At 45.9% G+C, this 25,483-nt stretch overlaps 1 protein-coding gene across 1 annotated transcript; it reads left to right on the top strand.

Moving 5' to 3' along the window:
- The first annotated feature begins 2,785 nt into the window (after window positions 1-2,785).
- LOC144158868 (uncharacterized) lies at window positions 2,786-23,557 on the top strand. The gene is made up of 10 exons (XM_077690039.1): window positions 2,786-3,011; window positions 4,683-4,732; window positions 6,685-6,723; window positions 7,011-7,046; window positions 11,353-11,449; window positions 14,299-14,411; window positions 14,610-14,657; window positions 15,682-15,717; window positions 20,702-20,858; window positions 23,390-23,557. Exons 1-10 carry the CDS (start codon window positions 2,939-2,941, stop codon window positions 23,392-23,394), a joined length of 654 nt encoding a protein of 217 aa, XP_077546165.1. The 5' UTR covers window positions 2,786-2,938; the 3' UTR covers window positions 23,395-23,557.
- The last annotated feature ends 1,926 nt before the right edge of the window (window positions 23,558-25,483 follow it).

The raw sequence follows: 25,483 nt of genomic DNA, 5'->3' as shown, positions 1-25,483 counted from the left end.
AACTTGCGAGTCCGTAATGACTGTGATGTATTTGCTGTTTGTTGTGGCTGCTAGGGCGATGGCGATTTGCTGAGCGGCGTTTGTAGGAGTGGTGCATATTGTGTCGGCTGTGAGTTCTGTTTCCTGGTGGTCCATAACCGTGATTGCGTGTGTGGGTTTGCGGGTGTAGCGTGCAGCGTCCGTGTTGAACGTCGTAGGGTTCCGTGCGTGCTTCTTCGTAACCACATCGAGTCGTGCTTTGGGGCGTGCTTTGTTGTAAATGGGGTGCATATTCTGTGGTACGGGAGCTACGCGAATGTGTTAGCGAAGACGTTTGCGGTGATTCGGTCAGCCAGAGAGGACGTAGTCTACTCCAAATAGACGTTTTAGCGAGCTCAAGCGAAACGTGTGTTGTCTCTGTAGGCTGCTGATGGAAATGAATGCGCCATAGCCGCTCAAGTGCCTGTCAAAATGTCAACGAGAGTGCCTTCCCATTGGCCAGCCGGGAAAAGATCACGTGGACATCTGAAACAGGAAATCCCGGACACGTGTACAGCCAGCGAAAAATCACGTGAGCAGCGCGGCCGGCGCGACGTAGCAGGTGTAGCACGGAGAGAGAGAAAAACCTTTATTTAACACCACGGAGAATGAACGGGAGACAGCGGGTGTAGAAAGAGTAGCTTGGCACATCACTCTTCACTCGCCTTCCACTTCTGTAGGACATGACCGCTCCTCAGTTTTCCTTTTTGTCCGCAGATGACAAAGAAACGAGCGATGAAATCCCGATGGCTGCCGCAAACCCCTGGAAGTTTCACTGCACAAATTTACACGGACTCAACGGCGGCCATAGGGGATTAGCGCCGTGTAAACTCCAACTCGCCTGTCTCAAGAGACGTTCATAAACTTCTGGACACGTGCCCCTGCCCTCTCCGACTGTCGTGGACCGGCGTAATAGATTGATTGTAGGGTTTAACGCGCCGACGCAACGCAGGCGATGAGGCGCGCCGTAGTGGAGGGCTCCGGATTAATTTTGACCACATGGGGATCTTTAACGTGTGCCGAAATCTCGTACACACGGGCGTTTTTGCTTTTCGCCTCCATCAGAAAAGCGGCCGCCGCAGCCGGGAATCGAACCCGCGACCTCGTGCTCAGTAGCGCAACGCCTTAGCCAATGAGCCACCGCGGCGGGTGGACCGGCGTAATACTATCACCGCTCATATTGCGGTGGATAGTTTTTGTCACCTTACGTCGGTTCCGCGACCGCTGCCCTTGCTTGCAACTGACCCACATGACCAATTTCTCCAACTAAAGGAAGATCAGCGTCGCGCCACACGCGGTCTCATCCCACCGTGTGGAACATACCTTCCCAGTGGGCTCGCTCGCTGGGAGGAGATCCTGCTGCGTAGACATCTAGTTAAGGTGGCCCTCTCTCCTGCGGTAACCCGGGCGTGACCACCGCGATACCATGCCCGTTTTCCAACGACTGCTCCTTCTTTACGACGAGAGTGTAAAGTTGGGCTTGTTGGTGATGCATTCTTGTAGGGTAAGAGCGGTTTATTTCGAGAAGCAAACGAATATATACCCCGCCCCAAAACAGTGCAAAAATACACACAAGCATACAGAGATAACACACTACTCGAAAGTTGTCGAAATAAACTTTGTTGAAGTTAGCGCTCGTCCGCGTCCCATCTCTTGTCTCGTCCTGTGTCTGTCTCGCGCTTAGCCTACAAGAACCCTTCTGTACGGCTCCTGCCGAAGACGCCGACACCAACCACCTGTCACGGACGTGCCTTTCCCTGAGTGCAGCGAGATCCCGACACCTTCGCGGCACAGGCCTGCATCCTGGAAAACCACCAGATCTTCAGCGATGGCTGTGGGGGCCCCACCACCGCTGTCTTCTAGACTTCCTCCGGGAAACGGGTGCCAACTTGTACCCTATGCCAAATGGCGTACTATCGCAATTAAAAAAAAATCTCCTCAGGTACCCTCGAGCTTCGGCGTAAATTTTACTTCCAGCGAAACTTCCCATTTATTAGATTATACCTTTTTTACAACAATAAGGTTCCGCACGACGGAAACGTTGCTACAACGGTCAGTGACGAGTCCGTTACAACGTGTGGCTATAGTTACGACGCAAAAACAGAAGTCAGAAAAAAAAAAAACACACACACACACCAAAGCATCGTAATTGTTTAAAGAAAACGAAGTAAAAACAAAACGCTTATCTTCTGTTTTGAAAAAGATGTAAGCGCCTAGGCTGTTGAAGCCGTGGTTGTTTTTCGTAGCGGTTTTTCCGGCAGGTGTCTAAATAGAAGCACCGGCTGGGCTGTCATTTCGTGCTTTTCAGCGCAAGCGACCGGATGAATCGAATCATCCAGTAGGATGCAAAATCATGTAGGACCTATTTCGCGAAACACTGTGTGCAAAGTATTTGCTTTATCTCGGCTTGGAAGTTTCAACACACACACACACACACACACACACACACACACACACACACACACACACACACACACACACACACACACACACACACACACACACACACACACACACACCAAAGCATCGTAATTGTTTAAAGAAAACGAAGTAAAAACAAAACGCTTATCTTCTGTTTTGAAAAAGATGTAAGTGCCAAGGCTGTTGAAGCCGAAATTGTTTTTCGTAGCGGTTTTTCCGGCAGGTGGTGTCTAAATAGAAGGACGCGTTTTTAGCTCACCAAGGTAGAATACAGCACTTGGGGAGCTTTTGTATTGAAGCATGAGCGCGTTTATTCGGAGGGAAATCTGTAGGCCAATTTTGAAACATGCGATTGGATGAAAGATTAAAAACACCGCTTTTCTCAAAACAGGTCGCTTCGCACATTTCCGCAGCCTCGGTCATAAAGGGAGCACTTGAGCGGATGAAATATAAATAGGGCGTGCTGCGTGGTACAGCCACATTCAGGATAGAAGCAGTCATGTCGTCATCCTCTTCCGTGGTCTTGCTGATTGTCCTGACCGCAACGTGCGCCATACCTACTGAGTCGTCCGGTAAGGCTATGAATGGTTTGGTAGCAAGCTCAACGCGCAGGGCAATGAAAAGACACAGGCTGAGTGAATCGTTTTTTTAGTAACAATCCTTACGGAACTCGCAAAAGCCGGCAGTGTGACAGACCGATGCATGCTTTAGATTTTATTCTGTTCACACGAAAGGGAAAGGATAGCTAAGAGGCTTGTGTCAGCCAATAAAGATTTCCTTTATTATTCCTGTGAATCGGCGCGTAGAGAATGGCCTCCAGAGTTGAAGAAAACTGAAGGCTTTTGGAAAAAGACAGTATGTGCAATCCTTGTGTAGGCCGCTTTATACGTCTTGTTCGTTCGTTTAGGTCACCTATAAAAATGCATGCGACTGCTTTATGTAAGACAGAGAGAGAATAAACTTATTAAGTTTGCGAACTTTGATGCTTAGTCATCGGCCGTGAGGCCTTGGGCTCTGGCCGCGTCCTCAGCCAGCCGGACGGCCCACAGTTGATCTTACGGGCGGGAGCTGAGCAGCATGGTCTCCTACTGTTCATGGGTTATTTAAAGACTAAACATTTTATTGCGATCGTTCATGCCATGTTTGATGGCTGATGAGGAGTAGGGACTTACGTGTCAACAAAATAACGTGTCACCCGCCGTGGTGGCTCAGTGGCTAAGGCGTTGCGCTGCTCAGCACGAGGACGCGGGTTCGTTTCCCGGCCACGGCGGCCGCTTTTCTGATAAAGGCGAAAAGCAAAAACGCCCGTGTGTTCAAGATTTCGGCGCACGTTAAAGGTCCCCAGGTGGTCAAAGCCCCGCACTACGGCGCGCCTCATCGCCTGCGTTGCGTCGGCGCGTTAAACCTCACAATCAATCAATCAATCAACAAAATATCGTGTCACATCATGAGAACAGCACCCTCATGTTATTCATTGATAATACTAATGTTTCTCAAGAGTACAGCAAGCGTACTTTAACTCCACGCAACCAATTAGTTGCCAAATTTACCGAAGGAAACAGGTGGGGTGGAGAAAATCTGTGATGGTTATTTTCTAAAAAGTTGCTAGGTTTTTTTGTGACAGTTGCTGCGAAAACTTCCCACGTGTGATAATATTGAAGAATCGTCTTTCAGCCGTGAAAATCACGGTAAAAGCGTGGAAAGGCACACAGAGATGGAAAGAGGAGTCTTTCTTCATAAGGTTAATGTACTGTATGGGCGAAGCAGCGCGAGAACGTGAAACCAAATTAATCGTGTGTATCTCTGTAACGCATTGCCACTCTATAATCGCCTGCGCCTGCGCCTTATCATTCAGTGGTGGCTGGACCGCCTGTGTGTGCGGTTCATAGCTAGCCAATCACGTCACCAGGCGAGGTCTTAACGACTGATACTGGGCTGACTGAAGGTACAGAAACAACGACGAGGCAAACCACGACCGGCGTCGGTTTTGGGACAAACGCACGATGCACGCACACGAAAGTGCTGCTTGGCGAGCGCTTGGTTCCTTAGTCTCGCCAAAGATGGCGCACCGGCTGGGCTGTCATTTCGTGCTTTTCAGCGCAAGCGACCGGATGAATCGAATCATCCAGTAGGATGAAAAATCACGTAGGACCTATTTCGCGAAACACTGTGTGCAAAGTATTTGCTTTAGCTCGGCTTGGAAGTGGCGAACCTGAGCACTTTCTTCTATTTTGTTTTTACAGCAGCAGGATGTATCAATATCACCATTAACAACGTTCTCGATATCGGAAAGGTACGTACTTGCAAATTCTGTCCGTCTTCGTGACGGAATATTTTTGTGTGTACATTTCTACATGATGATTAGACCAAAAGAAGGCCCGGCCCGCTGTACAAGTAGATTTTCCGTATCTTCTGCCTCGCTTAAATGTTTTTAGGTGAGTGAGCAAAACTATTCATTTGGACTTAATTCTTCCCTTCCGGTTCATAAAACATGCAAGACAGTTTTGATTAGGCGTAGAAATTACGTTCATTGCGACATGGCGGATGCTTCGATGAAAAAAAAAAAAGAAACAGGTCAGCTCAAAACGCCACGGAGACAAGGCCGAGAGACGTAAGTTGTAAAGACCGAGTGGTACTCTTATGTCATAAATCTAATTCGCGCAAATGACATGCTCGCTCGGATTGAGGGGCCCAAGGTTGAGGGGGGCGGAGCATTCGAAACGGTTGAATTAACAATTATGGTGGATGATCCGAGATTATCTTTGATTGATTTTACATTTGTTCTTGCTCACCGATTTTAGCATCTACGGTTTCATCTCTGCTATCTGACCACTCTCATGGGTAGTTTTGCCCCAGTTGGCCTTCCGCCATCAACACCCAACTATCATCATCATCATCGTCGTCATCATCAGCAGCATCATCATTCTAATAGCAGCAGCCTTTAGAGACAGGGGAGAAGCAAGGAAGGACGCATCGCTCCGTGGAAAGATCATGTAACACATGTACGGTCAAAGAATGCACTGATGAAGTATGGGCGCACCAGTTTCAAGTATGTGGCCTGGTGAAATCTGATTATGACAGTGGTGGCATCCCACGTTCGTGCGAACGTGTAACGAGCGTATGTGCAGGTTGTGCGCTCTTCCTCCATAGTATGACTCGTTAAGTTTATTCAATGACTTTGCTAGGTTTGTCAATTACTTCTGATCGAAACGCCAGGCTCGTCTCCAGGCAGCGTAGTTCGGCTGACATCGCTAGTCTCATTAAAGATTAGTCTCTTTGAACACGTCCACATATTTCGGCCAATCACACGCTCAACAAAATTACAACTTAACTTCGGAATAGGCTTTCACTGCGTGAAAAGGCAGCGTGCGAATTTGAAATTCCTAATGGGAACAAATTCATCTGGGCTGTTGAACGCAACGCCGCCAAGAACTTGAACAATGAAAATCTTACATTTATGGATTACGATAACAGATAATTGTACGGACGCCTGCCTTTTTGATGATTTCCGTAACGCGTATATGATGCTTTCTGTGATGCTTATATGAGCGGCATACCCCCCTCACCCCCCCCCCCCCTTCCGTTTATTTACTAACATGAAGTCGACCAAATGTGGCTTCTGAGGGCAACAAACGATATTTTTGTTTAACGTGACTTACCTGGTGTTGCATACTACTGCGTACTCAACTGAGTAATGCGGTTAGATCACGTACCAAGTTCTCGGGTTAGCGACAAAGTGCCGTTAGGAGCGAAGTACGATAGAGAGCTACAGGTTAGTGACTAATGGCATTGAAAGAGGGTCTACTATCCCACTAATCGCATTAGCGAGCTATGGTATCAGAGCGGTTTCAGAATCCTGATCCCGATACTGGGCGGGGACGTGGATGTAGACACGAGCGCAAACAACGAAGGTTCGATAAGCAGCCCCGCAATACCTTTGACATTAAAAAAATGAGACACATCAGTTGTGTTTGGTTAGTAAATATATGAATATCTCTTTGCTAAAGACGCGGAATTAGTCACGTAACAAGCAAGCACCAGTTCAATTTCCCAGAATCGCTCACTCGGTTATTAACTTAGCAAAATAATAGCGTGTGTAATCGCCACCTACGTGCGATTCCTTAAATAAAATTAAACTTGTGTCCTAACAACACGAAAATGCATTAGACTGTAATTGGCGGCCAGGAATATATCTCAGAGGCTTAGAGGTTGAATATGCATTGGGGTTTCTTTTTTTCATTCTAGTGTCTTGGATCAAAAGCGGATTTCTGTACATCACCTTCTGTAAGTATTCGTTCCATAAATAACAATGATTAACACTGGCGTCGGCTTGTGTGTTCGGTCTAAAGAGTAAACTATCCTAAAACTATCTTCGTCTTTTATTTACTTACATACTTATTTACGTACAAATTTATAACCCAACCTTTTTTATCTAGTTTTCGTTTCCTTCGTTTCAATTTTTAGGGAGAGGGCAAAGAGTTGAAGCTGGGCTTCGGGAATGCGAATTGTACAAGTTGATTTTTAGAATTGTGAATTTTGTTGATGACACGTTGCTTCTTTTGGACTAACAGGCTCCCATTACCGATGCCCTTGTGAAAATTGTTGGGGTGAGTACTCGGTTTTTCTCTACATCACTAGATGGTTCATAGTTTAAGCGGAATACTCCTCCTCCTCAATGATCACCAAGTATTGTGATGCTCTGTCCTACCCTACCACGTACATTGTTTTATAATTACGCTCTCGCTTCCCTCCGAAACTTCTTAAGCATCCACATGGTACTAATAGGGCCAAATAAAAAATGTAGTTATGGCGTAGCAAAACAAAAAAAAAGCCCGAGGTTTCTCAGCAGTTCTAATCAATATGAGGATGGTATTAAAGAAGGTCTGCTGGTAGAATATTTTAACCACATACACACACACACATACATACATACATACATACATACATACATACATACATACATACATACATACATACATACATACATACATACATACATACATACATGCATACATACATACATACATACATACATACATACATACATACATACATACATACATACATACATACATACATACATACATACATAACATTATCACCGCTATCCACATAACAAGACAGTTCGAGACAACGGAAAAACAAAACGTTACTCAGTGCGGCCATGCGATGGTAGACGGGAGCTTAAAGGGGTACTGACAGAAAATTTTGAAGGCGAGATAACTTCGGAGATAGATTGGTGAGAACACACATACATAATCTGCAAAATATCAGTGGCCACTACAGCCCAGAACATATTTAAAATCAATTTCAAAGCGAGCGAAATGCAACCGAGCAGCCAACGGAGGACCTAGCGCAAACGACATTCCTTGGATAGTTTGTAAATAAACAACATCCAAACACGTCACGAGTTTCTGCTGGCCGCTTCCGCACTGCCGGCGTTTTGCTCCGGCTCGCCGCTCTAATCGGAGGTCGGAGCTTCTGCTCTCGAGCAACGAACGACCCGATCGTTGGCGGCGGAGGCGCCGTGATTTCTTCGGCTGATCGGGCAGCTTGCCGCGATCTATTTTCTACAGCGATACCAGGCACCCTAATTTTAGTGCTTTTTATTACACTGGACGCGAAAACGCGCCGGGGACACGAAAGTGCGCTGAGTAAGCCTCACGGTCGCTGCGCTGGCGGCGGAGACAGCCGAGAAGTGGCGGAGGCCGGCGCAGGTAGCTCGAGCGATAGCTTGTTACGGCTGCACGAAATGGGACCGAAGTCCCAAACATGGCAGCACATATGATAAAGGAGTTAAGGATGCGATGGCGGGTTGCATTAAATATCGTCATCTGCACCGTTTACGAGAGCGGTAATTGAATATCCGCCGCAGTGCTAATCCAAACACATCTGTAGGCGGACCTGTAGGCAAATCGGCCCGCTGCTCCCAGCGCGCGTCTTCCCGCCCACTGTCTCGAGCTTCGCGCGTCGTTCTCTAGCCGCGGTAGCATTTGCCCTCGCAGCGCCTGCGTCACGTCCACGGTCGCTTTTTAATTAAGCGCCTCACGAAATCAGTACGTGGGGGCATTCGCAGAAACTGCCGGCGATGCGGATTCGACAGTGCTACGGCAGCTCTGCTCTGTGATATCGCTCCGACGGTCACAGGGTCAGCTTTGTTCACACAAAATCCATCGTTTCGCGGTACCCGCTGAAACCGAAACTGCGACTCTAATTGCTCCAACTGCGACTCTAAAATGCCTCTAATTGAACAACCGTCGCACGCTGAAGCAAATGAGGTTTCTACAGGTTATAAGTAGGTCACTAGCTACTTACCGCAACAAAAAACCAAGATGCAATTTTTTTGCCTCAGTGCCCCTTTAAAGGGAGGGACACTGATGTGAAGTTGCCAAACTTGTTTTTGATAGCATTGCATAGACTGGCTCAAATGACCACACCTTTAATCGTTCATCCGGCCGATAAAGCAGTATTTAATTTATAAAGCCTGAAAGAAGAAATAGTACCATGCGACATGCACGGCGGCTTCAACAACTAACAGCAGGGACGCGCATACGAAATGCGATGTTGTTCGGATGATGTCAAGGATTAGAATTCAAACCATGCAGTTTCGGTTTCGGTTCTGTGAAGCAACATGCTTGGAATCTGACGTTCTCTTTGGCTGGGCATTCTCTATATTTCACGAAATGGTATACCGCGCTTCTACCATGTTATCGGCTGTGAAATGTGTCAGTTATGCCTGCCAGCACGGCTTGGAATCGTAACGATCACTAGCCGAGGCGTACGCAGTGGATGAACGCCCTCCGCGGCAAGGGAGACGCTCAAATGCGATTCGATTTGCCCACACCTTTGGAGCTTGCCTGGCTCATGCCTGCGTCGCAAGAGGCAGGTTCGCACCAGACCAAGGGTTAGCTGATTCGGCACTGTGCCCGCAAGCAGTCGGTGCTTATGGCAACACCACGCCAACGAGAACTCGCCAGCGCGTCCGTGTCAGTCTGTACACGTTCTACGAACTCGCTCGTGGAGCAATGGACGTTACAACACAAAAAATGGCGAATTCAGTATAGTGAATATTACTCAAAAACGAATAAATCAACCTAGAAAACAACATGCGCTTTCAGGGATTCAAACTTGCGAATTGCAAAACGATCACCTAATGCTTCAGACCACTCGGCCATAAGGCAGCGTAGTCGGGAACGGACATATGAAGTATATATTGTATAGCCTGTTTACTTTTTATTTGTTTATTTAGTTTTAGCTGTCCAAGAAACTCAGATGACGATTTCTTGAATAACGCTCATGCAGTAAGCGCCCCCCAAATTCCCGCAGGTATACCTCATCTCTAGCGACTGCATTCCATAGGCAGAAAAGCGATTGTAAATGTGTGGTCGCACTGCTGACCGCTGTGCTTGCTCACCCAGCGCAAAAAGTGTTTCCCGAACCTTAATTTTACGCTCTACAATAAATGTTTCGGTTGGTTTTCATTCCCTAGTACCTATATTATATTCGCTAACTCTTCTTCCACCTTTCATTGGCCTTAAATTTCTCCACTAGCGTACGAGTCAGCGAAGCGTCGCATGTGCGCTTGTGTGGAGCTACTTGGACTCAGAGCTTGATACAGTCTACAAACTAGCAAACTTAAGGCACATTCTTCCAGGCACAAATCGTGTCGTGGCTTAGTTTCAAATGAGCGAACGAATTGCGATAACCCACCGGCGGCCAGCCGACTAAACGCTGGGCTGAGTGATTATATGTCGGAGGGTCGGCGAGCCGTGCAGTAGCGCAGTCAAACCAAGCCATCTTGTTTTGACGTCATACCGAACGTCATAGGAAATCGGCAAAAAGGAAGGATTCAGAGAGGACGACGGCACTTTTGAATAGACTTTTTTACTAAATAAAGTCGCGCAAACGGAGCAAGAGCGGTCGAAACTAGGTCTAGAGACACCAGACTACAATTTGCGCTTGTAATCCAACAATGTTTACAAATCACTTCAACGTTACTTTACGACAGCCTCTGAGTAAGGCCGGAAGGTCCTTGCACGAAGGTCGTCGGCGACGAGTATCCGGCCATCGCTAATGCTCGCACTCAACAAGCCTGCCCTCGAAAGAGAGCGTGAAGGCCAACTCCGGCTGGGGGCGCAACGTTCGGCTGCGCGTCTGTGGGTTAAAAAAAAAAAAAAACATGACTAAAGTAAATTCATAATCAGTTGGTTCACGATTTTTGGACAGTGAAACCAGTGGTAAGGTGGCCACTCAAAGAAGTTGCCGCCCGTTCTTTTTTCCCTCTCCTTTGTGCAGTGTACTCACGACGTAGTTTTCACTTTTAGAAAATCAGAATATACGCAGGACGGTTATATAAGGGTGCAGTTACCTGGCTATAGATGTAGTATAGTTTAACAACGGCTATGTGTCGTCTGTGTGCATGTGCGCACTTGTGTGCGTGAGTGCGCCCGCGCATTGCCCGGACTTGGTCCGGATTGTGTTAATAACAATGATGGCATTTATGGACCTTTGGTTTTTTTTACTGGCCTTTGATTGTGACTACGTGGGCAACTGAAAGACTGAAACATAACTCTCACGGCAGTAGGTCTACCTAAGGCAAATCGGATTCTTAAACAATGTCGGACTGTCGGTTTGAACTAATATGTAATGTTCAAAAGGTAGCCTAGTAACGCTGGGTGTTTCTACATGTGGCCTTTTCGCTCTACGCGTCCAAGCAAATTTCTAAGGACGCAAAAATCTATCTGCATCAACTACAATGCATAAAAAAGCAGTAAAGTTTTTTGGGAACGCAATAGTTTGCACCCACACAAGTTAGGGTGATCACATGCATTTAATTTACGAAATTTCTCATCTTGCTTAATTCTCATATCCTTAAAAAAAGTGACTTCTGGCTCTGTTTTTTTCCTTTTTCAGTGTGCTTTTAAAGGTGTTCTGCAGTATGGCTCACCTCAAGGCGTACTCAACGCGCTATTTGGACTTGGAAGGATTCTTCTCAACAGCCTTGGGCTAGGTACGGCCGACATGTCTTTGACTGCGCTGCCAGACACCCACTATTTTTTATGTTCTTGATGTATCAGCTAGTGACGAACCAGTAGTACCCGCTACAGGAAATGGCGAAAATCGTTTACGGTTAAAAAAAAAAAAACGTAAGAGGTGAGAAATTGTCTAAGTAGAAAACTTCTTCCTTTATTTTGTCTCATGAAAATCGATGGCATCTCTAAACAAAGCACCCAGCAATGGACATTGCCACCGAGGTCACTTTTTATTTCATTGCGAATAACCTCAGGATTTGTTATTGCATCTTGCTTAGTGTGAACGAACTGCTTCTCAGGATCCGGCTAACGTTGAAACCTAACGGCAATTATTCAAAATCCAGAATGGCTTGTCGCTTAGCCTTGTAGTGTTTCAGCTTTCGCGAATTGAAATATATTTGTCACACACCTGTTAGTGCACACAAAAGAAATATATGTATATATATATATATATATATATATATATAGGCGTGGGTTCGGTCCCCACTCTGGGCGCGTGTTTTACTTTCTTTCTTTCTTCCTTATATTAAAAAAAATCTTACCTTCATTAACCGTAGTAATAAATAGAGCCTAACCACACCCCTATGCCTCCTTTGGCGTTGTAGACTACCGACCTATGTTTCTGTATATATATATATATATATATATATATATATATATATATATATATATATATATATATATATATATATATATATATATATATATATACAGAAATAAGGGTTGGCAATCAAGAAAACCTCGGAAAGCAAAGGGGAGGATGTGGTAGGGCATTGAAACAGATCAAGAATTAAAGAATTTGGAAAGAAAGAAAGTGGAGAAAAAACGCCCGCCAGGTGGTATCCGAACCCACGACCTCCGGAATACCGGTCTGGTGCGGTGACCACTACGCTTCCGGCGAGGGGATTTTCCCTCCGCTTTCTGGGGTATTTATGTGAATGTAATTTTTTCCTGTGCTTGGGGGTGGTAGTCAGCGCCACTCTGACTTCTCGGGGTGAAGGGGACCTTCTTTTTCATCCCCGGGCCGTGACTCGAGTGTCTACGACATGTCGAGAGTGGTCAACCAGCGTTGATCCCTCTTAAGCTCCCTATGGCACCAAGACTGCCAGAACAGAGGCCCGCGCTATGCATGTAGCGAATCAGAATAGGAAATGAGGGGCTCGTAGAAATAACACAGAAATAAGAGTTGGCAGTCAAGAAAACCTCGGAAAGCAAAGGGGAGGATGTGGTAGGTCATTGAAACAGATAAAAAATTTGGAAAGAAAGAAAGCGGAGAAAAGCGGAGCTTGGCTACCACCCCCAAGCACAGGAAAAAATTACATTCACATAAATACCCCAGAAAGCGGAGGGGAAAACGTACCGGCGGTAGCGTAGTGGTCATCGCACCAGACCGGTAAGACCGGTATTCTGGAGGTCGTGGGTTCGGATCCCACCTGGCGGGCATTTTTTCTCCGCTTTCTTTCTTTGCAAATTCGTTATCTGTTTCAATGACCTACCACATCCTCCCATTTGCTTTCCGAGGTTTTATTGACTGCCAACCCTTATTTCTGTGTTATTTCTACGAGCCCCTCATTTCCTATATATATATATATATATATATATATATATATATATAGGGAGAAATAAAACTTGGAATATGGTAGAGAACACAAGAAAAGAAAACTTGGAACAAGGTACAAACCACGATTGTTGCCAACGTTTCAGCAAAGAGACTAGCCTTCGTCAGGGCTTTGCCTTCGTCACTTTCTTTCTGTTTTCCAAAATTCTTTATCTGCTTCAGTGACGTACCACATTCTCCCCTTTGCTTTCAGAGGCATTCTTGGCTGCCAACCCTTATTTCTGTCTTTATTCAACGAGCCCCTCATTTCCCTTTCTGATTCGTTACATGCATTGCGAGGGCCTCTGTTTTGGCAGTATTGGTGCCAAAGGTAGCTGAAGAGGGTTCAACGCTGGCCGACCACTCTCGGCATGTCGTAGACACTCGAGTCCCGGCCCGGGGGTCAAAAAGAACGTACCTTTCACCCCGGGTAGTCCGAGTGGCGCTACCTACCACCCCCAAGCACAGGAAACAAAGATACCTTAACATAAATACCCTAGAAGGTGGATGGTAAAATAGCCCCGCCGGCAGCGTAGTGGTAATCACACCAGACGCGTATTCTGGAGGTCATGGGTTCGGATCCCACCCGGCGGGCATTTTTTTCTCCACTTCCTTTCTGTATTTCACAATTCTTTAACTGTTTCAGTGACCTACCACATTCTCCCCCTGCTTTCTGAGGCATCCTTTACTGCCAACCCTTATTTCGGTCTTTATCCAACGAGGCCCTCATTTCCAATTCTGATTCGCTATAAATATAAGGAATACCTCATTATAACGAAATCGCTTTACTCGAAATATCGCTTTGTTCGAAATTTATTCTATTCCCAGCCTAAACGCATGAATTTTAGGCCGCATTATGCGAAGTGCACGAAGAGCTTCTCTGTGATGGGACTTCTCTGTCGTGTGTGTATGTATATATATATACATATATATATATATATATATATATATATATATATATATATATATATATATTGCGCCTTGTGTCATATTAACGAATTGCTATCGAGCTGTGTTGTTTTCGTTCTCGGTCATAATTGTATGTGCTTGCTCATGCTTAGTAATGGACCTTTTCTCTACATTGTACGCGGGTTCTGTAGTGTAGGCATGGTGCCCTGCGCGACTAGTCGAGTTCTCCTCGTAGACATGCCAAACACTCCGTTTTTTTTGTCATTATCCTTGAGTGGTGTTTAAGTTCGAACGAAAGCTTGAGCTCTCTTTATTATGCAGGGTATCTTCTCAACAATATTATTCAGTCGAGTGGTGGTCCTTTGCTGGGGAAAGACAACACGTGCGGAGATCCACTGGTCATTAATCTCCCACCGACAGGAGGTATCGGAAAGGTAGGTCCCCACAGCATCGCAAAGGTGTTGTCTTTCTTTTACTGTTCCCTGTTTTCATAGTGATCTTGAAGATTAGGAAACGACTCGAAATCATTTATATGGAAGTCTGTTTGCCATCTGCCTACTTTCTAGTATCTACTAGTTGACAGTAATGTTTCTTTTGCAGTTTACTCTCTTGCTCTTTTTTTTACGTTTCAGTGCGTCGACGACCTAGCCGTAACTTGCCAAAACGGCCAACTGGCTAAGGTAAGAGTCAAAGTTTCGCTCGTCCAATCTTACGCGCAAATAGCCAGTTTGAACTTCTGGTAACCTAGTCAAATGTTTTGAAGCCAGTTCCTACGTAGAGCAAATGTGCTGCGGAAGAACAAAAACCTCGGCCCATCTCCACTAACGGGAAACCTGGGGAGGGGCGAAGCATGCAGTGTGTAAGTGTATTCTTAGCGCCTTCGGGTTTTTGCCAACGGAGATGTAACCATTGGTGGGTAGAGGTATGAAGCTTTGCTGTCAAAGCCTTTTGTTTTCGAAACACGAAGTTCTCTAGCGCGAGGCGTAAACGAGTTTCCCGGTGTTTTAGTAGAGTGACTACATCAGACGACGATTACGGTGACGACGACAGGAGACGCCAATAGCCCCAGCCGCTAAGGGGCTTCGACCCTAAAACAAAACGACCTGCTCGATGGACACCGTTTGAAATGAAAGCGGAGGCCTCGCGGTCCGCTTGCCGGAAATAACTTTGCGAATAACTTCCCTACAATTGAAAGATAATGCAAGTGAAAGCAATCTTAGATTGTGGATGTAATGTAGTGATTCTCCGGTTGTGTGACGAATCTGTGTCCAAGCCGAACGCCCTTCCCTCCCCTCTTTGACGAAAGCAGCCCGAGCCCGAAAGTTAGTAATTTCGAAACGTAACGTGAGGGGCACTTGTAAGTAGCGGATATTGAGAAGTGCTGGAGAGCTTGTTTCGCAAAAAAGAAAAAGAGAGCAAGTACAGAAAACCCTCGTTACTGCGAAGTTGTCGGCAAAAAACATTGGTTACATTGTAATCAATATTTCGTCAAAACCAGGTATAACCGGGTATAATATATGACAGTTCGAATAAAGCGACATTTCGAAAAAAAAATTTTGCTATCGCGACGGCTTACCATTCTAATGGCTTACCATTAACCATCCTAACATCTATAAACAGTTTATTATAAAGGTATTTTTTTGGACTTCTACGCACAGCATGTTTTTGACTCAACCATTTTTCTGCCCTTTCTATGTGGACCAGGATACGACCGTTGTAGAAGTGATGGAAACGCTCCAGGTAGGTCAATTTGTAACACTTAAAGGACTACTGACACGAAATTTTCGTGTTACGTTTTTTTTTGCTGCTATGGGTACCTATTAGCCCACTAATCATAGAATGGCGCATTAGACGTTCGACCGCAGCACAAACAATCATTTACGGCGTCGTTTATTCGTGTCAGTTTCGGTTTCGACAAAACGAACGCCGAGCGGCCGCCATGGCAGGAGGTAGCACCTGACGTCACCATTCTTGATGCACCGCTGCCGGTCTCGACGCGCGCGCGAGCGAGCGCACGCCCAGACCGGCCGAGGCCTTCACCATCCCCGCGCGCCCGGGCAGCATGACGTCAGTCCCAAAACCATGACGTGTACACACGGTGTAGCAGCACGCGCTAACCGCAGCCGGCGCGTCGGCTACGTTACGACGCTGGAGCACCTGCTATGCTCCTGCCCAGAGTTTGCAGCACACCGAGGAGTGCTGCAGACCTCGCTCCAGCGTCTTGGGCTGCCCTACCAGCGCCTTGAGAGTCTGCTGTTCCCAGCGGACCTCGACAGCACCCGCCGTGACGCCTTCCGCCTCCTGCTGGCCTACCTGGAGGCCACCGGGCTAAACAAGCGCTTGTAGACAGCAGTCTGCCGTCCGCGCCATTACTGCTGCTGCTTCACTTATTTTCACGTAGAGGCTCCCCGTTTTTCTTTTTCACGCCTACCTATCTCTTTTATCACCCCTTTCTCCTCTCTAATCTTTACATCTCCTTCCTCCCCCTCCCCCCGCACTGGGTTGTATGCAGGTGAGCCCCCAGTTGGGCTCAATAATATCCCCAGTGCACTTCCTTTCCTTTTCACCCGAACCACCTAATAGTAGTAGCGGCTACGTTACGGGAGCCCCGACGTCGGCTGTTTGGGCGAAGTAGCAGATGATGTCATGCTGGCCCGCTCAGGGCTTTCTCGCGCGGGGAGAGATTAAAATTGATTTAAAACATTTTATACTGAACGGCTACTGTTGAAACTTGCTGGGAGATATCTCCTGATAAAAAGGAAGCATTTTACATAGTTATCTCAACTTTGAAATTTCGTGTCACTACTCTTTTAACGTGGTTGTTACCGTTCGGCTAGCGCGTCTGCACTGCGCACGCGCAGTGCCAATCAGTATGACATGTCGGAATAATATACCGTTCCGGAGCTATCCGGTTGTGCAGATTTATAATGCGCAAGCTTTTTTTCTAAAGCATTCCATGGAATATCTCCGTCTGCAATGCGCACACGACGCCCTCTATAGGTAGACATGGGGTCGTGCAGGGTATTCAATAAACAATCCTTGGACGTTCATATTTTCGTCCAAGACTGCTTCGAAGAATTGTTTTTTTTTTTATCAACGCATTTGTGTACAAATGGGAGCCCGACTCTTAGAGCTCTAAGGTGTATAGCAGTTCGTACTTTGTGAAGTTGCCTTGCTTGCACTGACTGTGTGTATTGCAGTGAAGTTTCTGCATTCGTGTAAAATGGTGAAGCCGACTTTAAAGTCTTCCTGGTGTGTAGCAGTGAAACACACATTACGAACACTCTGTAAAGTTGCCTTCCGGCCATTGGTTTTGTGCACTGCAGCGATGTCTTACGAGTCATGACAGCCGTCAAAGCAACAAGAAAATGCAAGCGTGAATCGTCTGCGCGTATAAACGAAGATGAGCGGCCAGAAAGAATTTCTGCTAGTTTCCAAAATTTCCGACAAGGTACATTTTACAAATTTTATAACTCTTTCTTGGGACGCCTAAACACGAGAACTTTTGTTGAGTCTCTCTGGCTGGCTGGCTGGCTGACTGCTTGTCCCTCAATTCAGCCATCGGTCAAACAAACGCTAAAAGAACTGTTGAACCCGAAGTATATATGCGCAAGGCCGTTCCGAAGAACCAGAACTGGTGCTAATGCCTTATACAAGCTCACATTGTTCAGCGCAAAGAAAGCCTCAGGCATATGTGAAGCAAAATATAAGTGCAAAATTGAAGTTACCGACGCTCTTTTGATTGGGAGTGCACGTCGGATTGTTCATTAAGACAGCAAGTGAGAACGCGACGCGTTAAAAACAGGGTCGAAGAGAGCCGAGATAAAAGCAAAAACTAAAAGTCGGCTCGAGCCGCCACAAGCACAACAGAAACAAAAGGCCTCAAGAGGTGGTGCGCGAGCAGTTTGATTGCGGTAAATTTGAATTGAAATGACCAAATCTCCATTGCACTCATAAAGGGAGGGATGAGACGGGAGAGGTAAGAGTGTGAAGGAAGGAAGAGAGGGCAGAGGGTGTTACGGGGAAGAGGCAGCGGGCGACTATGTATCTTTCAACGACATCACCGCCCCCCCCCCCCCACCTCTCCCCGCAAGCGCTAAAGAGAAGGTACTTAGCATTGCTTAGGATGGAAGTCGAATGCTTGTTTTGTTATTCTTGGTGCGTAGCGTTTTATGTGCAACTCAGGTTTTTTAATAAATTTTCTTATATCCAACGTGTTGTTCGTACTCATGTAAAGGTACCGTGAAAGTACCGTTTGGAACAAAGAAAGCAGTTTTTAGCTATCTATCCCCTCATCGGTTGGTGTAATCGTCAGCCACATTCTTGTAGGGCTTATGCCGTCAGAAGTATTAGCACACAATATGTACGAGATCTCTCAAACGATAACAAAAGGCGTTCTGATTCGCTAAAAGAGTTTGCAGAAGAACTGGAGATTTTGTTTGGATCCCGACGAATGAGTTTCATCCATGGCGTACATGTACTGCCCAAAAGTAAGAAATTTACTAACTTGTGAGCTCAGTCCCGCTTGTTACAACGATTATCTACACAGCACGCAACTGACAAAACGTTGAAGTTCTTGGATCAGCTGTCGGCTCTAAAAATAATAACACTGTTGACACGTAAAATAATAGAAAAGCTGCAGAAGCAATAAAGCTCGCATAATTTCAATCTTTCGCAGTTTTTCCTCGTTGTTTTTCCAACAAACCTCATAGAAGACGCAAGGTGAACTTCGTTTTGGAAACAAAAAGCACAATTGAATTGAACAAAAAATGAAACCCAGCTACACCCAGGGTGAAATCAGCTGAAACAAAGGAGCTGCGGCTCCCTTGCGTCTGCGCGAACGTCAAGGGGCGCTCGCCCGAGAACTGCATCGCCGTCGCGGCACGAATTCCACGTTTCGCGCAAAGGAATCGGCAGCTAAACGTCCGCAGTGGGAGGCTCCATCCCCTCTCTCTCCCCTAACGGGAGGAGAAGAGAGGAACCAGCCATTTCGAGACCACTGCGCGATCTATCGTTGGGTCTGGGAACCGGTTCCTGTGAGGCGGTTCACAGACCCTCCGATAGAGGCCGCCGTCGGGTCTGGAAAGCTGCTCCTACCCCTGCGTGACGCATGACCTACGTAAGACGGATGAAAAAGCTCTGCCTACAACAGCTCCGCAGTTAAAATATCGAATTTTGGTTTAACGTGCGAGAGCTACACAAGGCATGCCGTTGTGGAGGGCCATGGATTTATCCACTGAAGAGACAGATGCCGCCATAGCAAGGAAGCGTTCAGCAGTTCCAAAATGCCTTAGCCAGTGAGCTACAATGGCAGGTTCTTGAGTGCAAAAGTAGAATCAGTCTTCGAAAGCGAAAAAAAAAATCGGGGAACTGGCGCACGGAAGGAAAAGCTTAAAAGATGCAGCAGCTCAGGTAAGTTAAGCTGACGTTTAAATAAGAAAAGGGAAGCTGCATTGAAATGCGGCAGCGCGCGTTGCAAGGTACTACATACAGAGTGACAGCTTGTGCTCTGGAGGATAAAAAACGCCATTTTCAGGTCAACCTAGTGAGGTTTGTGATTTCCCTGTCATTGCTTAATCCCTCAACTTCCCAACAATTTCTTAATCCATAGATGTGGATACTAATTTACCTGGATGTTTTCCCGTGAACATCGGCTTATAATTGGTTGTAAGGGTCTAAAAATGCCGCCATCGGCGCGGCTCTGACCGCGCATGCGCCCCGCGCAGCGGACCACTCGCACCAAGTCATAAATGTTTTATTCAGCGACCAGACTGATTGGGACAACCTCAAGGTCTGCTACCACGTGCGTTTAAGAAGAGCGGGGTGCAAGCCTGTTGCAGTCTGTCGGGTGAGAGTCCTATGGCGTGATGTGCGCACACCAATGGCGTAGTCGGAAGGCAGCTGCCGTGGCGGGTGTTCCTTGATGCGCGCTGCAGGTTTTAATGACAATAGTATTTCTTGCGCTGCTCAAACGCGGGAATTTTGTCTGCGTGTATGTATGTACACCTGTCTGTCGCTAGATTCAGCCGCCCGACCAAAATCTAAAGTGAATTCTTCAGCCAGACGCTTATTTAGGCAAAACATTTTCAATCTAGTAAATCCATAAACAGGCTCCATATTTGTCAAAATTTTTCACTAAAAAGATATTATTAGGCTTATTTCACTTGCATTGTCAATACATAACTGTGCTTTGTAGTATTGTAGTGTTGTTCTAATTAAAAGTACACGTGTGTTCAATGTTTGTGAGAGCAAATAAAAAAAAAACGCGTTTAAAAACAATGTGTATACCACATAATACACACAATGCTGTTGCCGGGGCCTCGCGCTAGTGGCTCCGGCGCGAAGTCTTAGCAGTCTCAACAGAGATGGCGCAGCAGAGCGAACGCGGCAAAATTGAACTCCGCAAATCTCCAATGGGAGGTCAAGAGTGCAGCGGTGAACGGACGAGATAGGAGCGGCAGTTACGTAACACGGGGTGGCACAAAACTATCGTATTTCTACGACATTTGTAGCTACGCGAGCAGATACGCGGCCATTTTTCTCTGTCGCAGACGCTTGGGGCTGTGAGGCGGGTTAGGATTACACGTGTTGTACAGGGTGTCTGATGCATGGGTACGTAAAAGTGCAATCTTGCGAGATGAACGCATCAAGAAGAGATCTGCTCGTCTGCTGTCCTTGAATTGGTGCGAATGGTTACATTAACTGTGTGCAATTTTTTTTTCAGTGTGTTCTGGAGGCGCTGTCAAAACAGGATTTGGTTAAAATCACCAAAGGAGTGCTGTGTGACCTCATCAATCTGCTCCAGAAGGCCAACATTGGCGGGCCCAATCTCTTGCAGATTATAACTGGGGCTGTTTCCGGTATAATCGGGTCCTTGTCATGTAAGTTTGCGGATTTTCCATTTTCTATAAAAAGCAGGCCTCCTATTGCGCGGGTTTACGTAATGTATTTGAACATGAAACGACGCAACAGCGTTCATGGTCTATTTACTTTTAGATAGCTTTGTACAAAAGTATTGTAATCTAGAATGGGTAAGGTGCAAAAACCTTAATTTCTGACCTGGCCACAGAAGCAGTTAAGAATGGAAAGATTCGCATTTTATGAATTTCTGCGAATGCGTTTTTGTTTTCCAGGATACATGGCGTACAACGCCTTTTCGCCGTGAAAAAGGCGCTGAAAGTGCATTGCAGAAGTCATGCTTTCACCAGTAGCCGCTGCGTTTATGCTTGCTTGGCCGAAATGGCCTCCGTTGCTTGTACGCCGATGCCTGCTTTCTCTCTATTCAGCGGCGAAGCTGGTGTCACAAATTATGTTCTTGAGCAACAAAAGATTTGCGTCCTGCGAGCTTTTTGAACAAAATGATCACTCTTATTTGCCCGGTAGCCAATTCTAACGGAAATGGCAAGTTCAGTTACACAATTCAAAGGCCCCTGACACACTGGCGCGGGTTCTTTCAGGGGCCAATTGCCGGTTGGACGCCATTTGTCTGCTGCTTATTATTCATTTTATCTGTAACAAAGCGCCACATTTTTACGTAACAAAGCGTTGGCCTTAGGCAAAAGTTACACAATAACGTCGTTCCCAGCTTGAAAAAGCTGCTTCAAATTTTCTTCCCTTGAAGATGTGTAAAGGAGAGAAATAAAATGATGAACGATGAAGCTACCGATCGTTGGGTTCACTCACGCTCATCCCATTAGAAAGTAAAACAATATGCAGAAATTCATAGAATTGTTTACTAACGCGTAGTATTCTTATGACGCTTGTCTAGACTTCAAGTTGTTTACAGTCAATTCTGTCCGAGTCAAGTTCAGTCAAGTTAGGACAGTCAAGTTCTGTCCGTCCAATTATCTCAATTTACGCTATTATAACGATTGCAGGTGTTCCTCCCGCCAAATCTGGATTTTTGTGGAAATTCAGGGCGTTAAGCGGTTCGACATTTTCTCTATTCTTTTTTCTATTTTTCTTACGTTTTGGCTTTCCAAATTTCTGTCCGAGCAATTACATCCATTTACGACAGTACAACAATTACACATGGACCTTCCGCGAAGTTTGCATTTTTGTGGCAATGCAGGGCGTTACACGGTTCGCCATTTTCACTACTTTTTGCATTTTTCTTATTTTTCGGTTTTTCAAAATTATTGCCAACCAATTATCTCCATTCACGCCATTGTAACGATTAAAGGTGGAACTTCCACGAATCTGAATTTTCGTGTAAATTCAGGTCGTTCCACGGTCGTTGCTGCGGGGGTACTCGGCATAGAATGCTACTAAAAAGTGCATGCATTTTTTTGTTGTTTTTGGTGTGCAAAAAGCACATAGTTGCTTTTTTTTCGCTTGATCATAAGGCCCTTCTGTTCATTGTCTACGTAGATTAAAGGGACTGCAACGTTTACGATAAACTCTACCACTCTTTCCTTCGCGTCGGGAAGCACTGCAAAAAGCTTTTGTTATCGCCAGTCCGGTGTTGCAATACGTGAGTTGCTCGTTACAGCGCATACACCTTCTCAAAGTGTCTATCGAATGCGTTCATTGCTCCAACTTAAGGAAAGCCGCCCAATAGCCGCTACACCGCTCTAACGACAAAATTCCAGTGGACGAAGAACGCCAAGAGTGGCAAAAGAGAAAAATCTTTTGAGAAAATTTCTCTGGGGGGTATTTAGCGGTACTTTGTGGCTTTGGTACTTAGTGGTTCCCTATTTTAAGTACTTGATGTGTTGGTTGACCACTTTCTTAGAGCATGTAAGATTTAGAAAAGAAGCCGAGAAAGTGTTGTGCGGTTCCAGGGAACAAGCGTAACACGTATTGTAGGCGGGCCAGTTGGTACGTAACTGAGTTGCAAACAGCACGGGAACAGGACAATAGGAGGATCACACATTGTCATTTCTAGATTAGAATGTCACGTGTTTTCTGTATTTTCTTATTTATTGCCTGTTCGCGATAATAAACATCAGTTGTTAGTCGGCGCCGTGTTTGTGTGGCCCTCCTATCGTCCTTTTCCCGCGCTGTTTGTAACGCAGGAAACAAGCGTCTTGGATCAGGGAACAAACTCAGGTGCAAGGCGTAATAGCTAAAATTAAGTGGAAGAAATGGAGTTGGGCTAAGCGTGTGACGCGGAGATCCGACAACTGATGGTCAACCAAGTTTAAAGAAGCAGGTTACCGGGAGACCGGGCTAAAAGTAGGGCAAGACAATTAACCCGATAGATGAGCAAATACGAAAATCCTGTGGCAAGAAGGGACTCCGGCCTTGAAAGAAAGGAGCATTTGGGAAGGCCTCCACTACCGGAGGCCTCCGTCCCGTAGTGGACATAGGCTGCCCATGATAATGGCGCTGATGGTGATTATGAATTGACGTCGGTTTTTTGCTGCCCTCCTAATATTTATTTTTATTTCCGCGCTTTCTTTTCATTTAGGTTAACCGCCAACGGACGTATTCGGAAGGATTAGCAACCCGAGAGAAAAGATTGCTTTGTGTAACCAAGAGTGTGACTTACCACTGCATAATCAAGGAAGCGTGCATTCAGAACGTCAACACCATGAACGGCTTTTTTCTCATATCCAATAAAGTTGTTGCAAGGTGATTTTTGGATTTTTGTGAACCTTTAGATACCTTGAGGGAAGGCTTGTAAGTTGCCGTGAGGTTATTAGGTTTGATTAGCATTGCAATATTTTTACACAACAAGCATTCCAATAACGCGTTATGTACACTGTTATGTAAAACGGACTACCCTCCCCAGCAGCTCCATAGACTGTTACCGTTAGAACGTTGAAAGGGGCCACGAAGACAGCGTTATTTAACTTGAAACAACTAACCTTTGCTAATTCACTCCACCTAATTATTGCCCTGGAAGGGTATTTTGTCCAAAATAATACAAGCAATATTGACGAGGAGTAAACTTTAATGAGCAGGATTTCTTTTAGTGCCCGATGAGTGGTTATGTCATTCCAGGAATCCATGGTCCTGTGCTACTTGCCCTGCCCGGGTTACAAGCCTGTGTTTGTAGTAGGGGTATAGTCAGTAAGGGTACAAAGTAGGGATACATAGTAGGGGTACATAGTAAGTAAAGGGTATATAGTACATAGTAAGGGTATATAGTAGGGTTTGTAGTAGGGGTATAGTCAGTTAGAGTACGTAGTAGGGGTATAGACATGTCAGTAAGCCTCTCATTGGTCTCCGGCTAAGGGTTAGTCCTGAGGAGTTTTCACAGTGGAGCTCTGGAAGGTCGAGCCTTTTCGAAAGTCTGCTGAATGTCGCACATAACGCAGGGGTTGGAGGAGGTTCTGAGACCCTCCGGCGACCCGGTTCCTAGACGCATCGATAGATGGCGCAGTGGTCTCAAGGGCGGGTACCTCTCCTTCCCGCCAGGGAAGAGAGAGGGAAGGAAGCCTCGCAGCGCTGATGTCTAGCTGCCGACTCCTTTGCGCAAACCGTAGAATTTGCGCAGTGACGGCGCTGTCGTTCTCGGCCAAGCGCCCGTCCGCGTTCGAGCCGACACAAGGCAAGCACACCGTCGCTGTTTCAGCAGATATCACACTGGGTGGGAGTGCCGTTGGTAATTTTTGTTTTCTAATACCACGTAGTAGAGAGAGTTATCGAGGTCCGCGCGGTATTAGCAGTTTCTTGGGTGAGTTCTCGGATATATGGCATTCAGCAGCGATCAGTATATTTGTGGTTTCTGTTTGCAATCTGCTTCTTCCCTGCAGTTGTTCACAGTACCAGGACGTTTTCGGCTCTTCATGTAGTGATCTAATATACACGCATATTCTCGTGGGGTGATAAATTTGCCTTCGGGATGGTTGTAATACCAGGTGCACATGTATCCAGCCATGGTGTATGCCTCGAGGTTTGTGCCCCGGTTTACACAGTGAGGGTTTTTGCCCCGGTTTACAAAGTATGCAGACGTCTGGTATGGCCTTGTTTTGTCGCATCTTTGGAAATTTCCCGCAGGCCCTTTGAGTTTCAGTTTATTATTCCTAACAAAATATACAATGTGGGAAAAAATATTATACAGAAAGGGGTCCCAGAGTTTAGCATGTAATGGGACCCCTTCTCATTTGACGAGTAGAAAACAAAATTCTCAGCAGTAGCATAAGCTACGAGGTGTGTTATTCTGAGAACGTAGTGAAGTAATACAACAGAAATCATACAAAAAATAACAGAGAAAGCCACAGTAAAATATTGTATACAATAGTTCGCGGTAAAGCTGCATTTAATTCACATAAAAATGGCAAAACACTGGGAATGAAGTGGGAAAGCATTTCAATACAAAACATAATGCATACACTGATGTAAATGAATGTCTATGATTCTAACACTTCAAAATGTACAGACAGGAAGTTAAATGGCGTATGATTGTTCAGATATGTATGATCGCAGTAATGTTTTGAAACGTGGAAGCGATAGCACAGTTTTTAAGACGGGGCGTAAGATTTTGTAAGTCTTACGCCCCGTTAGACGTGGTGACGGCCACGGCTATCGCAGTTCCTTCCGCTCCGGTGACGTCTCG

Source organism: Haemaphysalis longicornis, unplaced genomic scaffold (genome assembly GCF_048455015.1).
Source record: "Haemaphysalis longicornis isolate Haplotype H1 unplaced genomic scaffold, Haemaphysalis longicornis Haplotype H1 scaffold_10, whole genome shotgun sequence".
Taxonomy (NCBI): domain Eukaryota; kingdom Metazoa; phylum Arthropoda; class Arachnida; order Ixodida; family Ixodidae; genus Haemaphysalis; species Haemaphysalis longicornis.
The sequence above is the reverse complement of the archived record's forward strand: the minus strand, read 5'-3'. Positions and strand labels throughout refer to the sequence as shown.

What these genes read in the sequence shown, in the direction of transcription:
- LOC144158868 (XM_077690039.1), top strand. Translation starts at nt 2,939, where the DNA reads ATGTCGTCATCCTCTTCCGTGGTCTTGCTGATTGTCCTGACCGCAACG. An exon ending in TCTCAACAGCCTTGGGCTAG is followed by an intron (nt 11,450 to 14,298) that starts GTACGGCCGACA and finishes TTTATTATGCAG; the next exon opens with GGTATCTTCTCAACAATATT. An exon ending in AAGTGATGGAAACGCTCCAG is followed by an intron (nt 15,718 to 20,701) that starts GTAGGTCAATTT and finishes TTTTTTTTTCAG; the next exon opens with TGTGTTCTGGAGGCGCTGTC.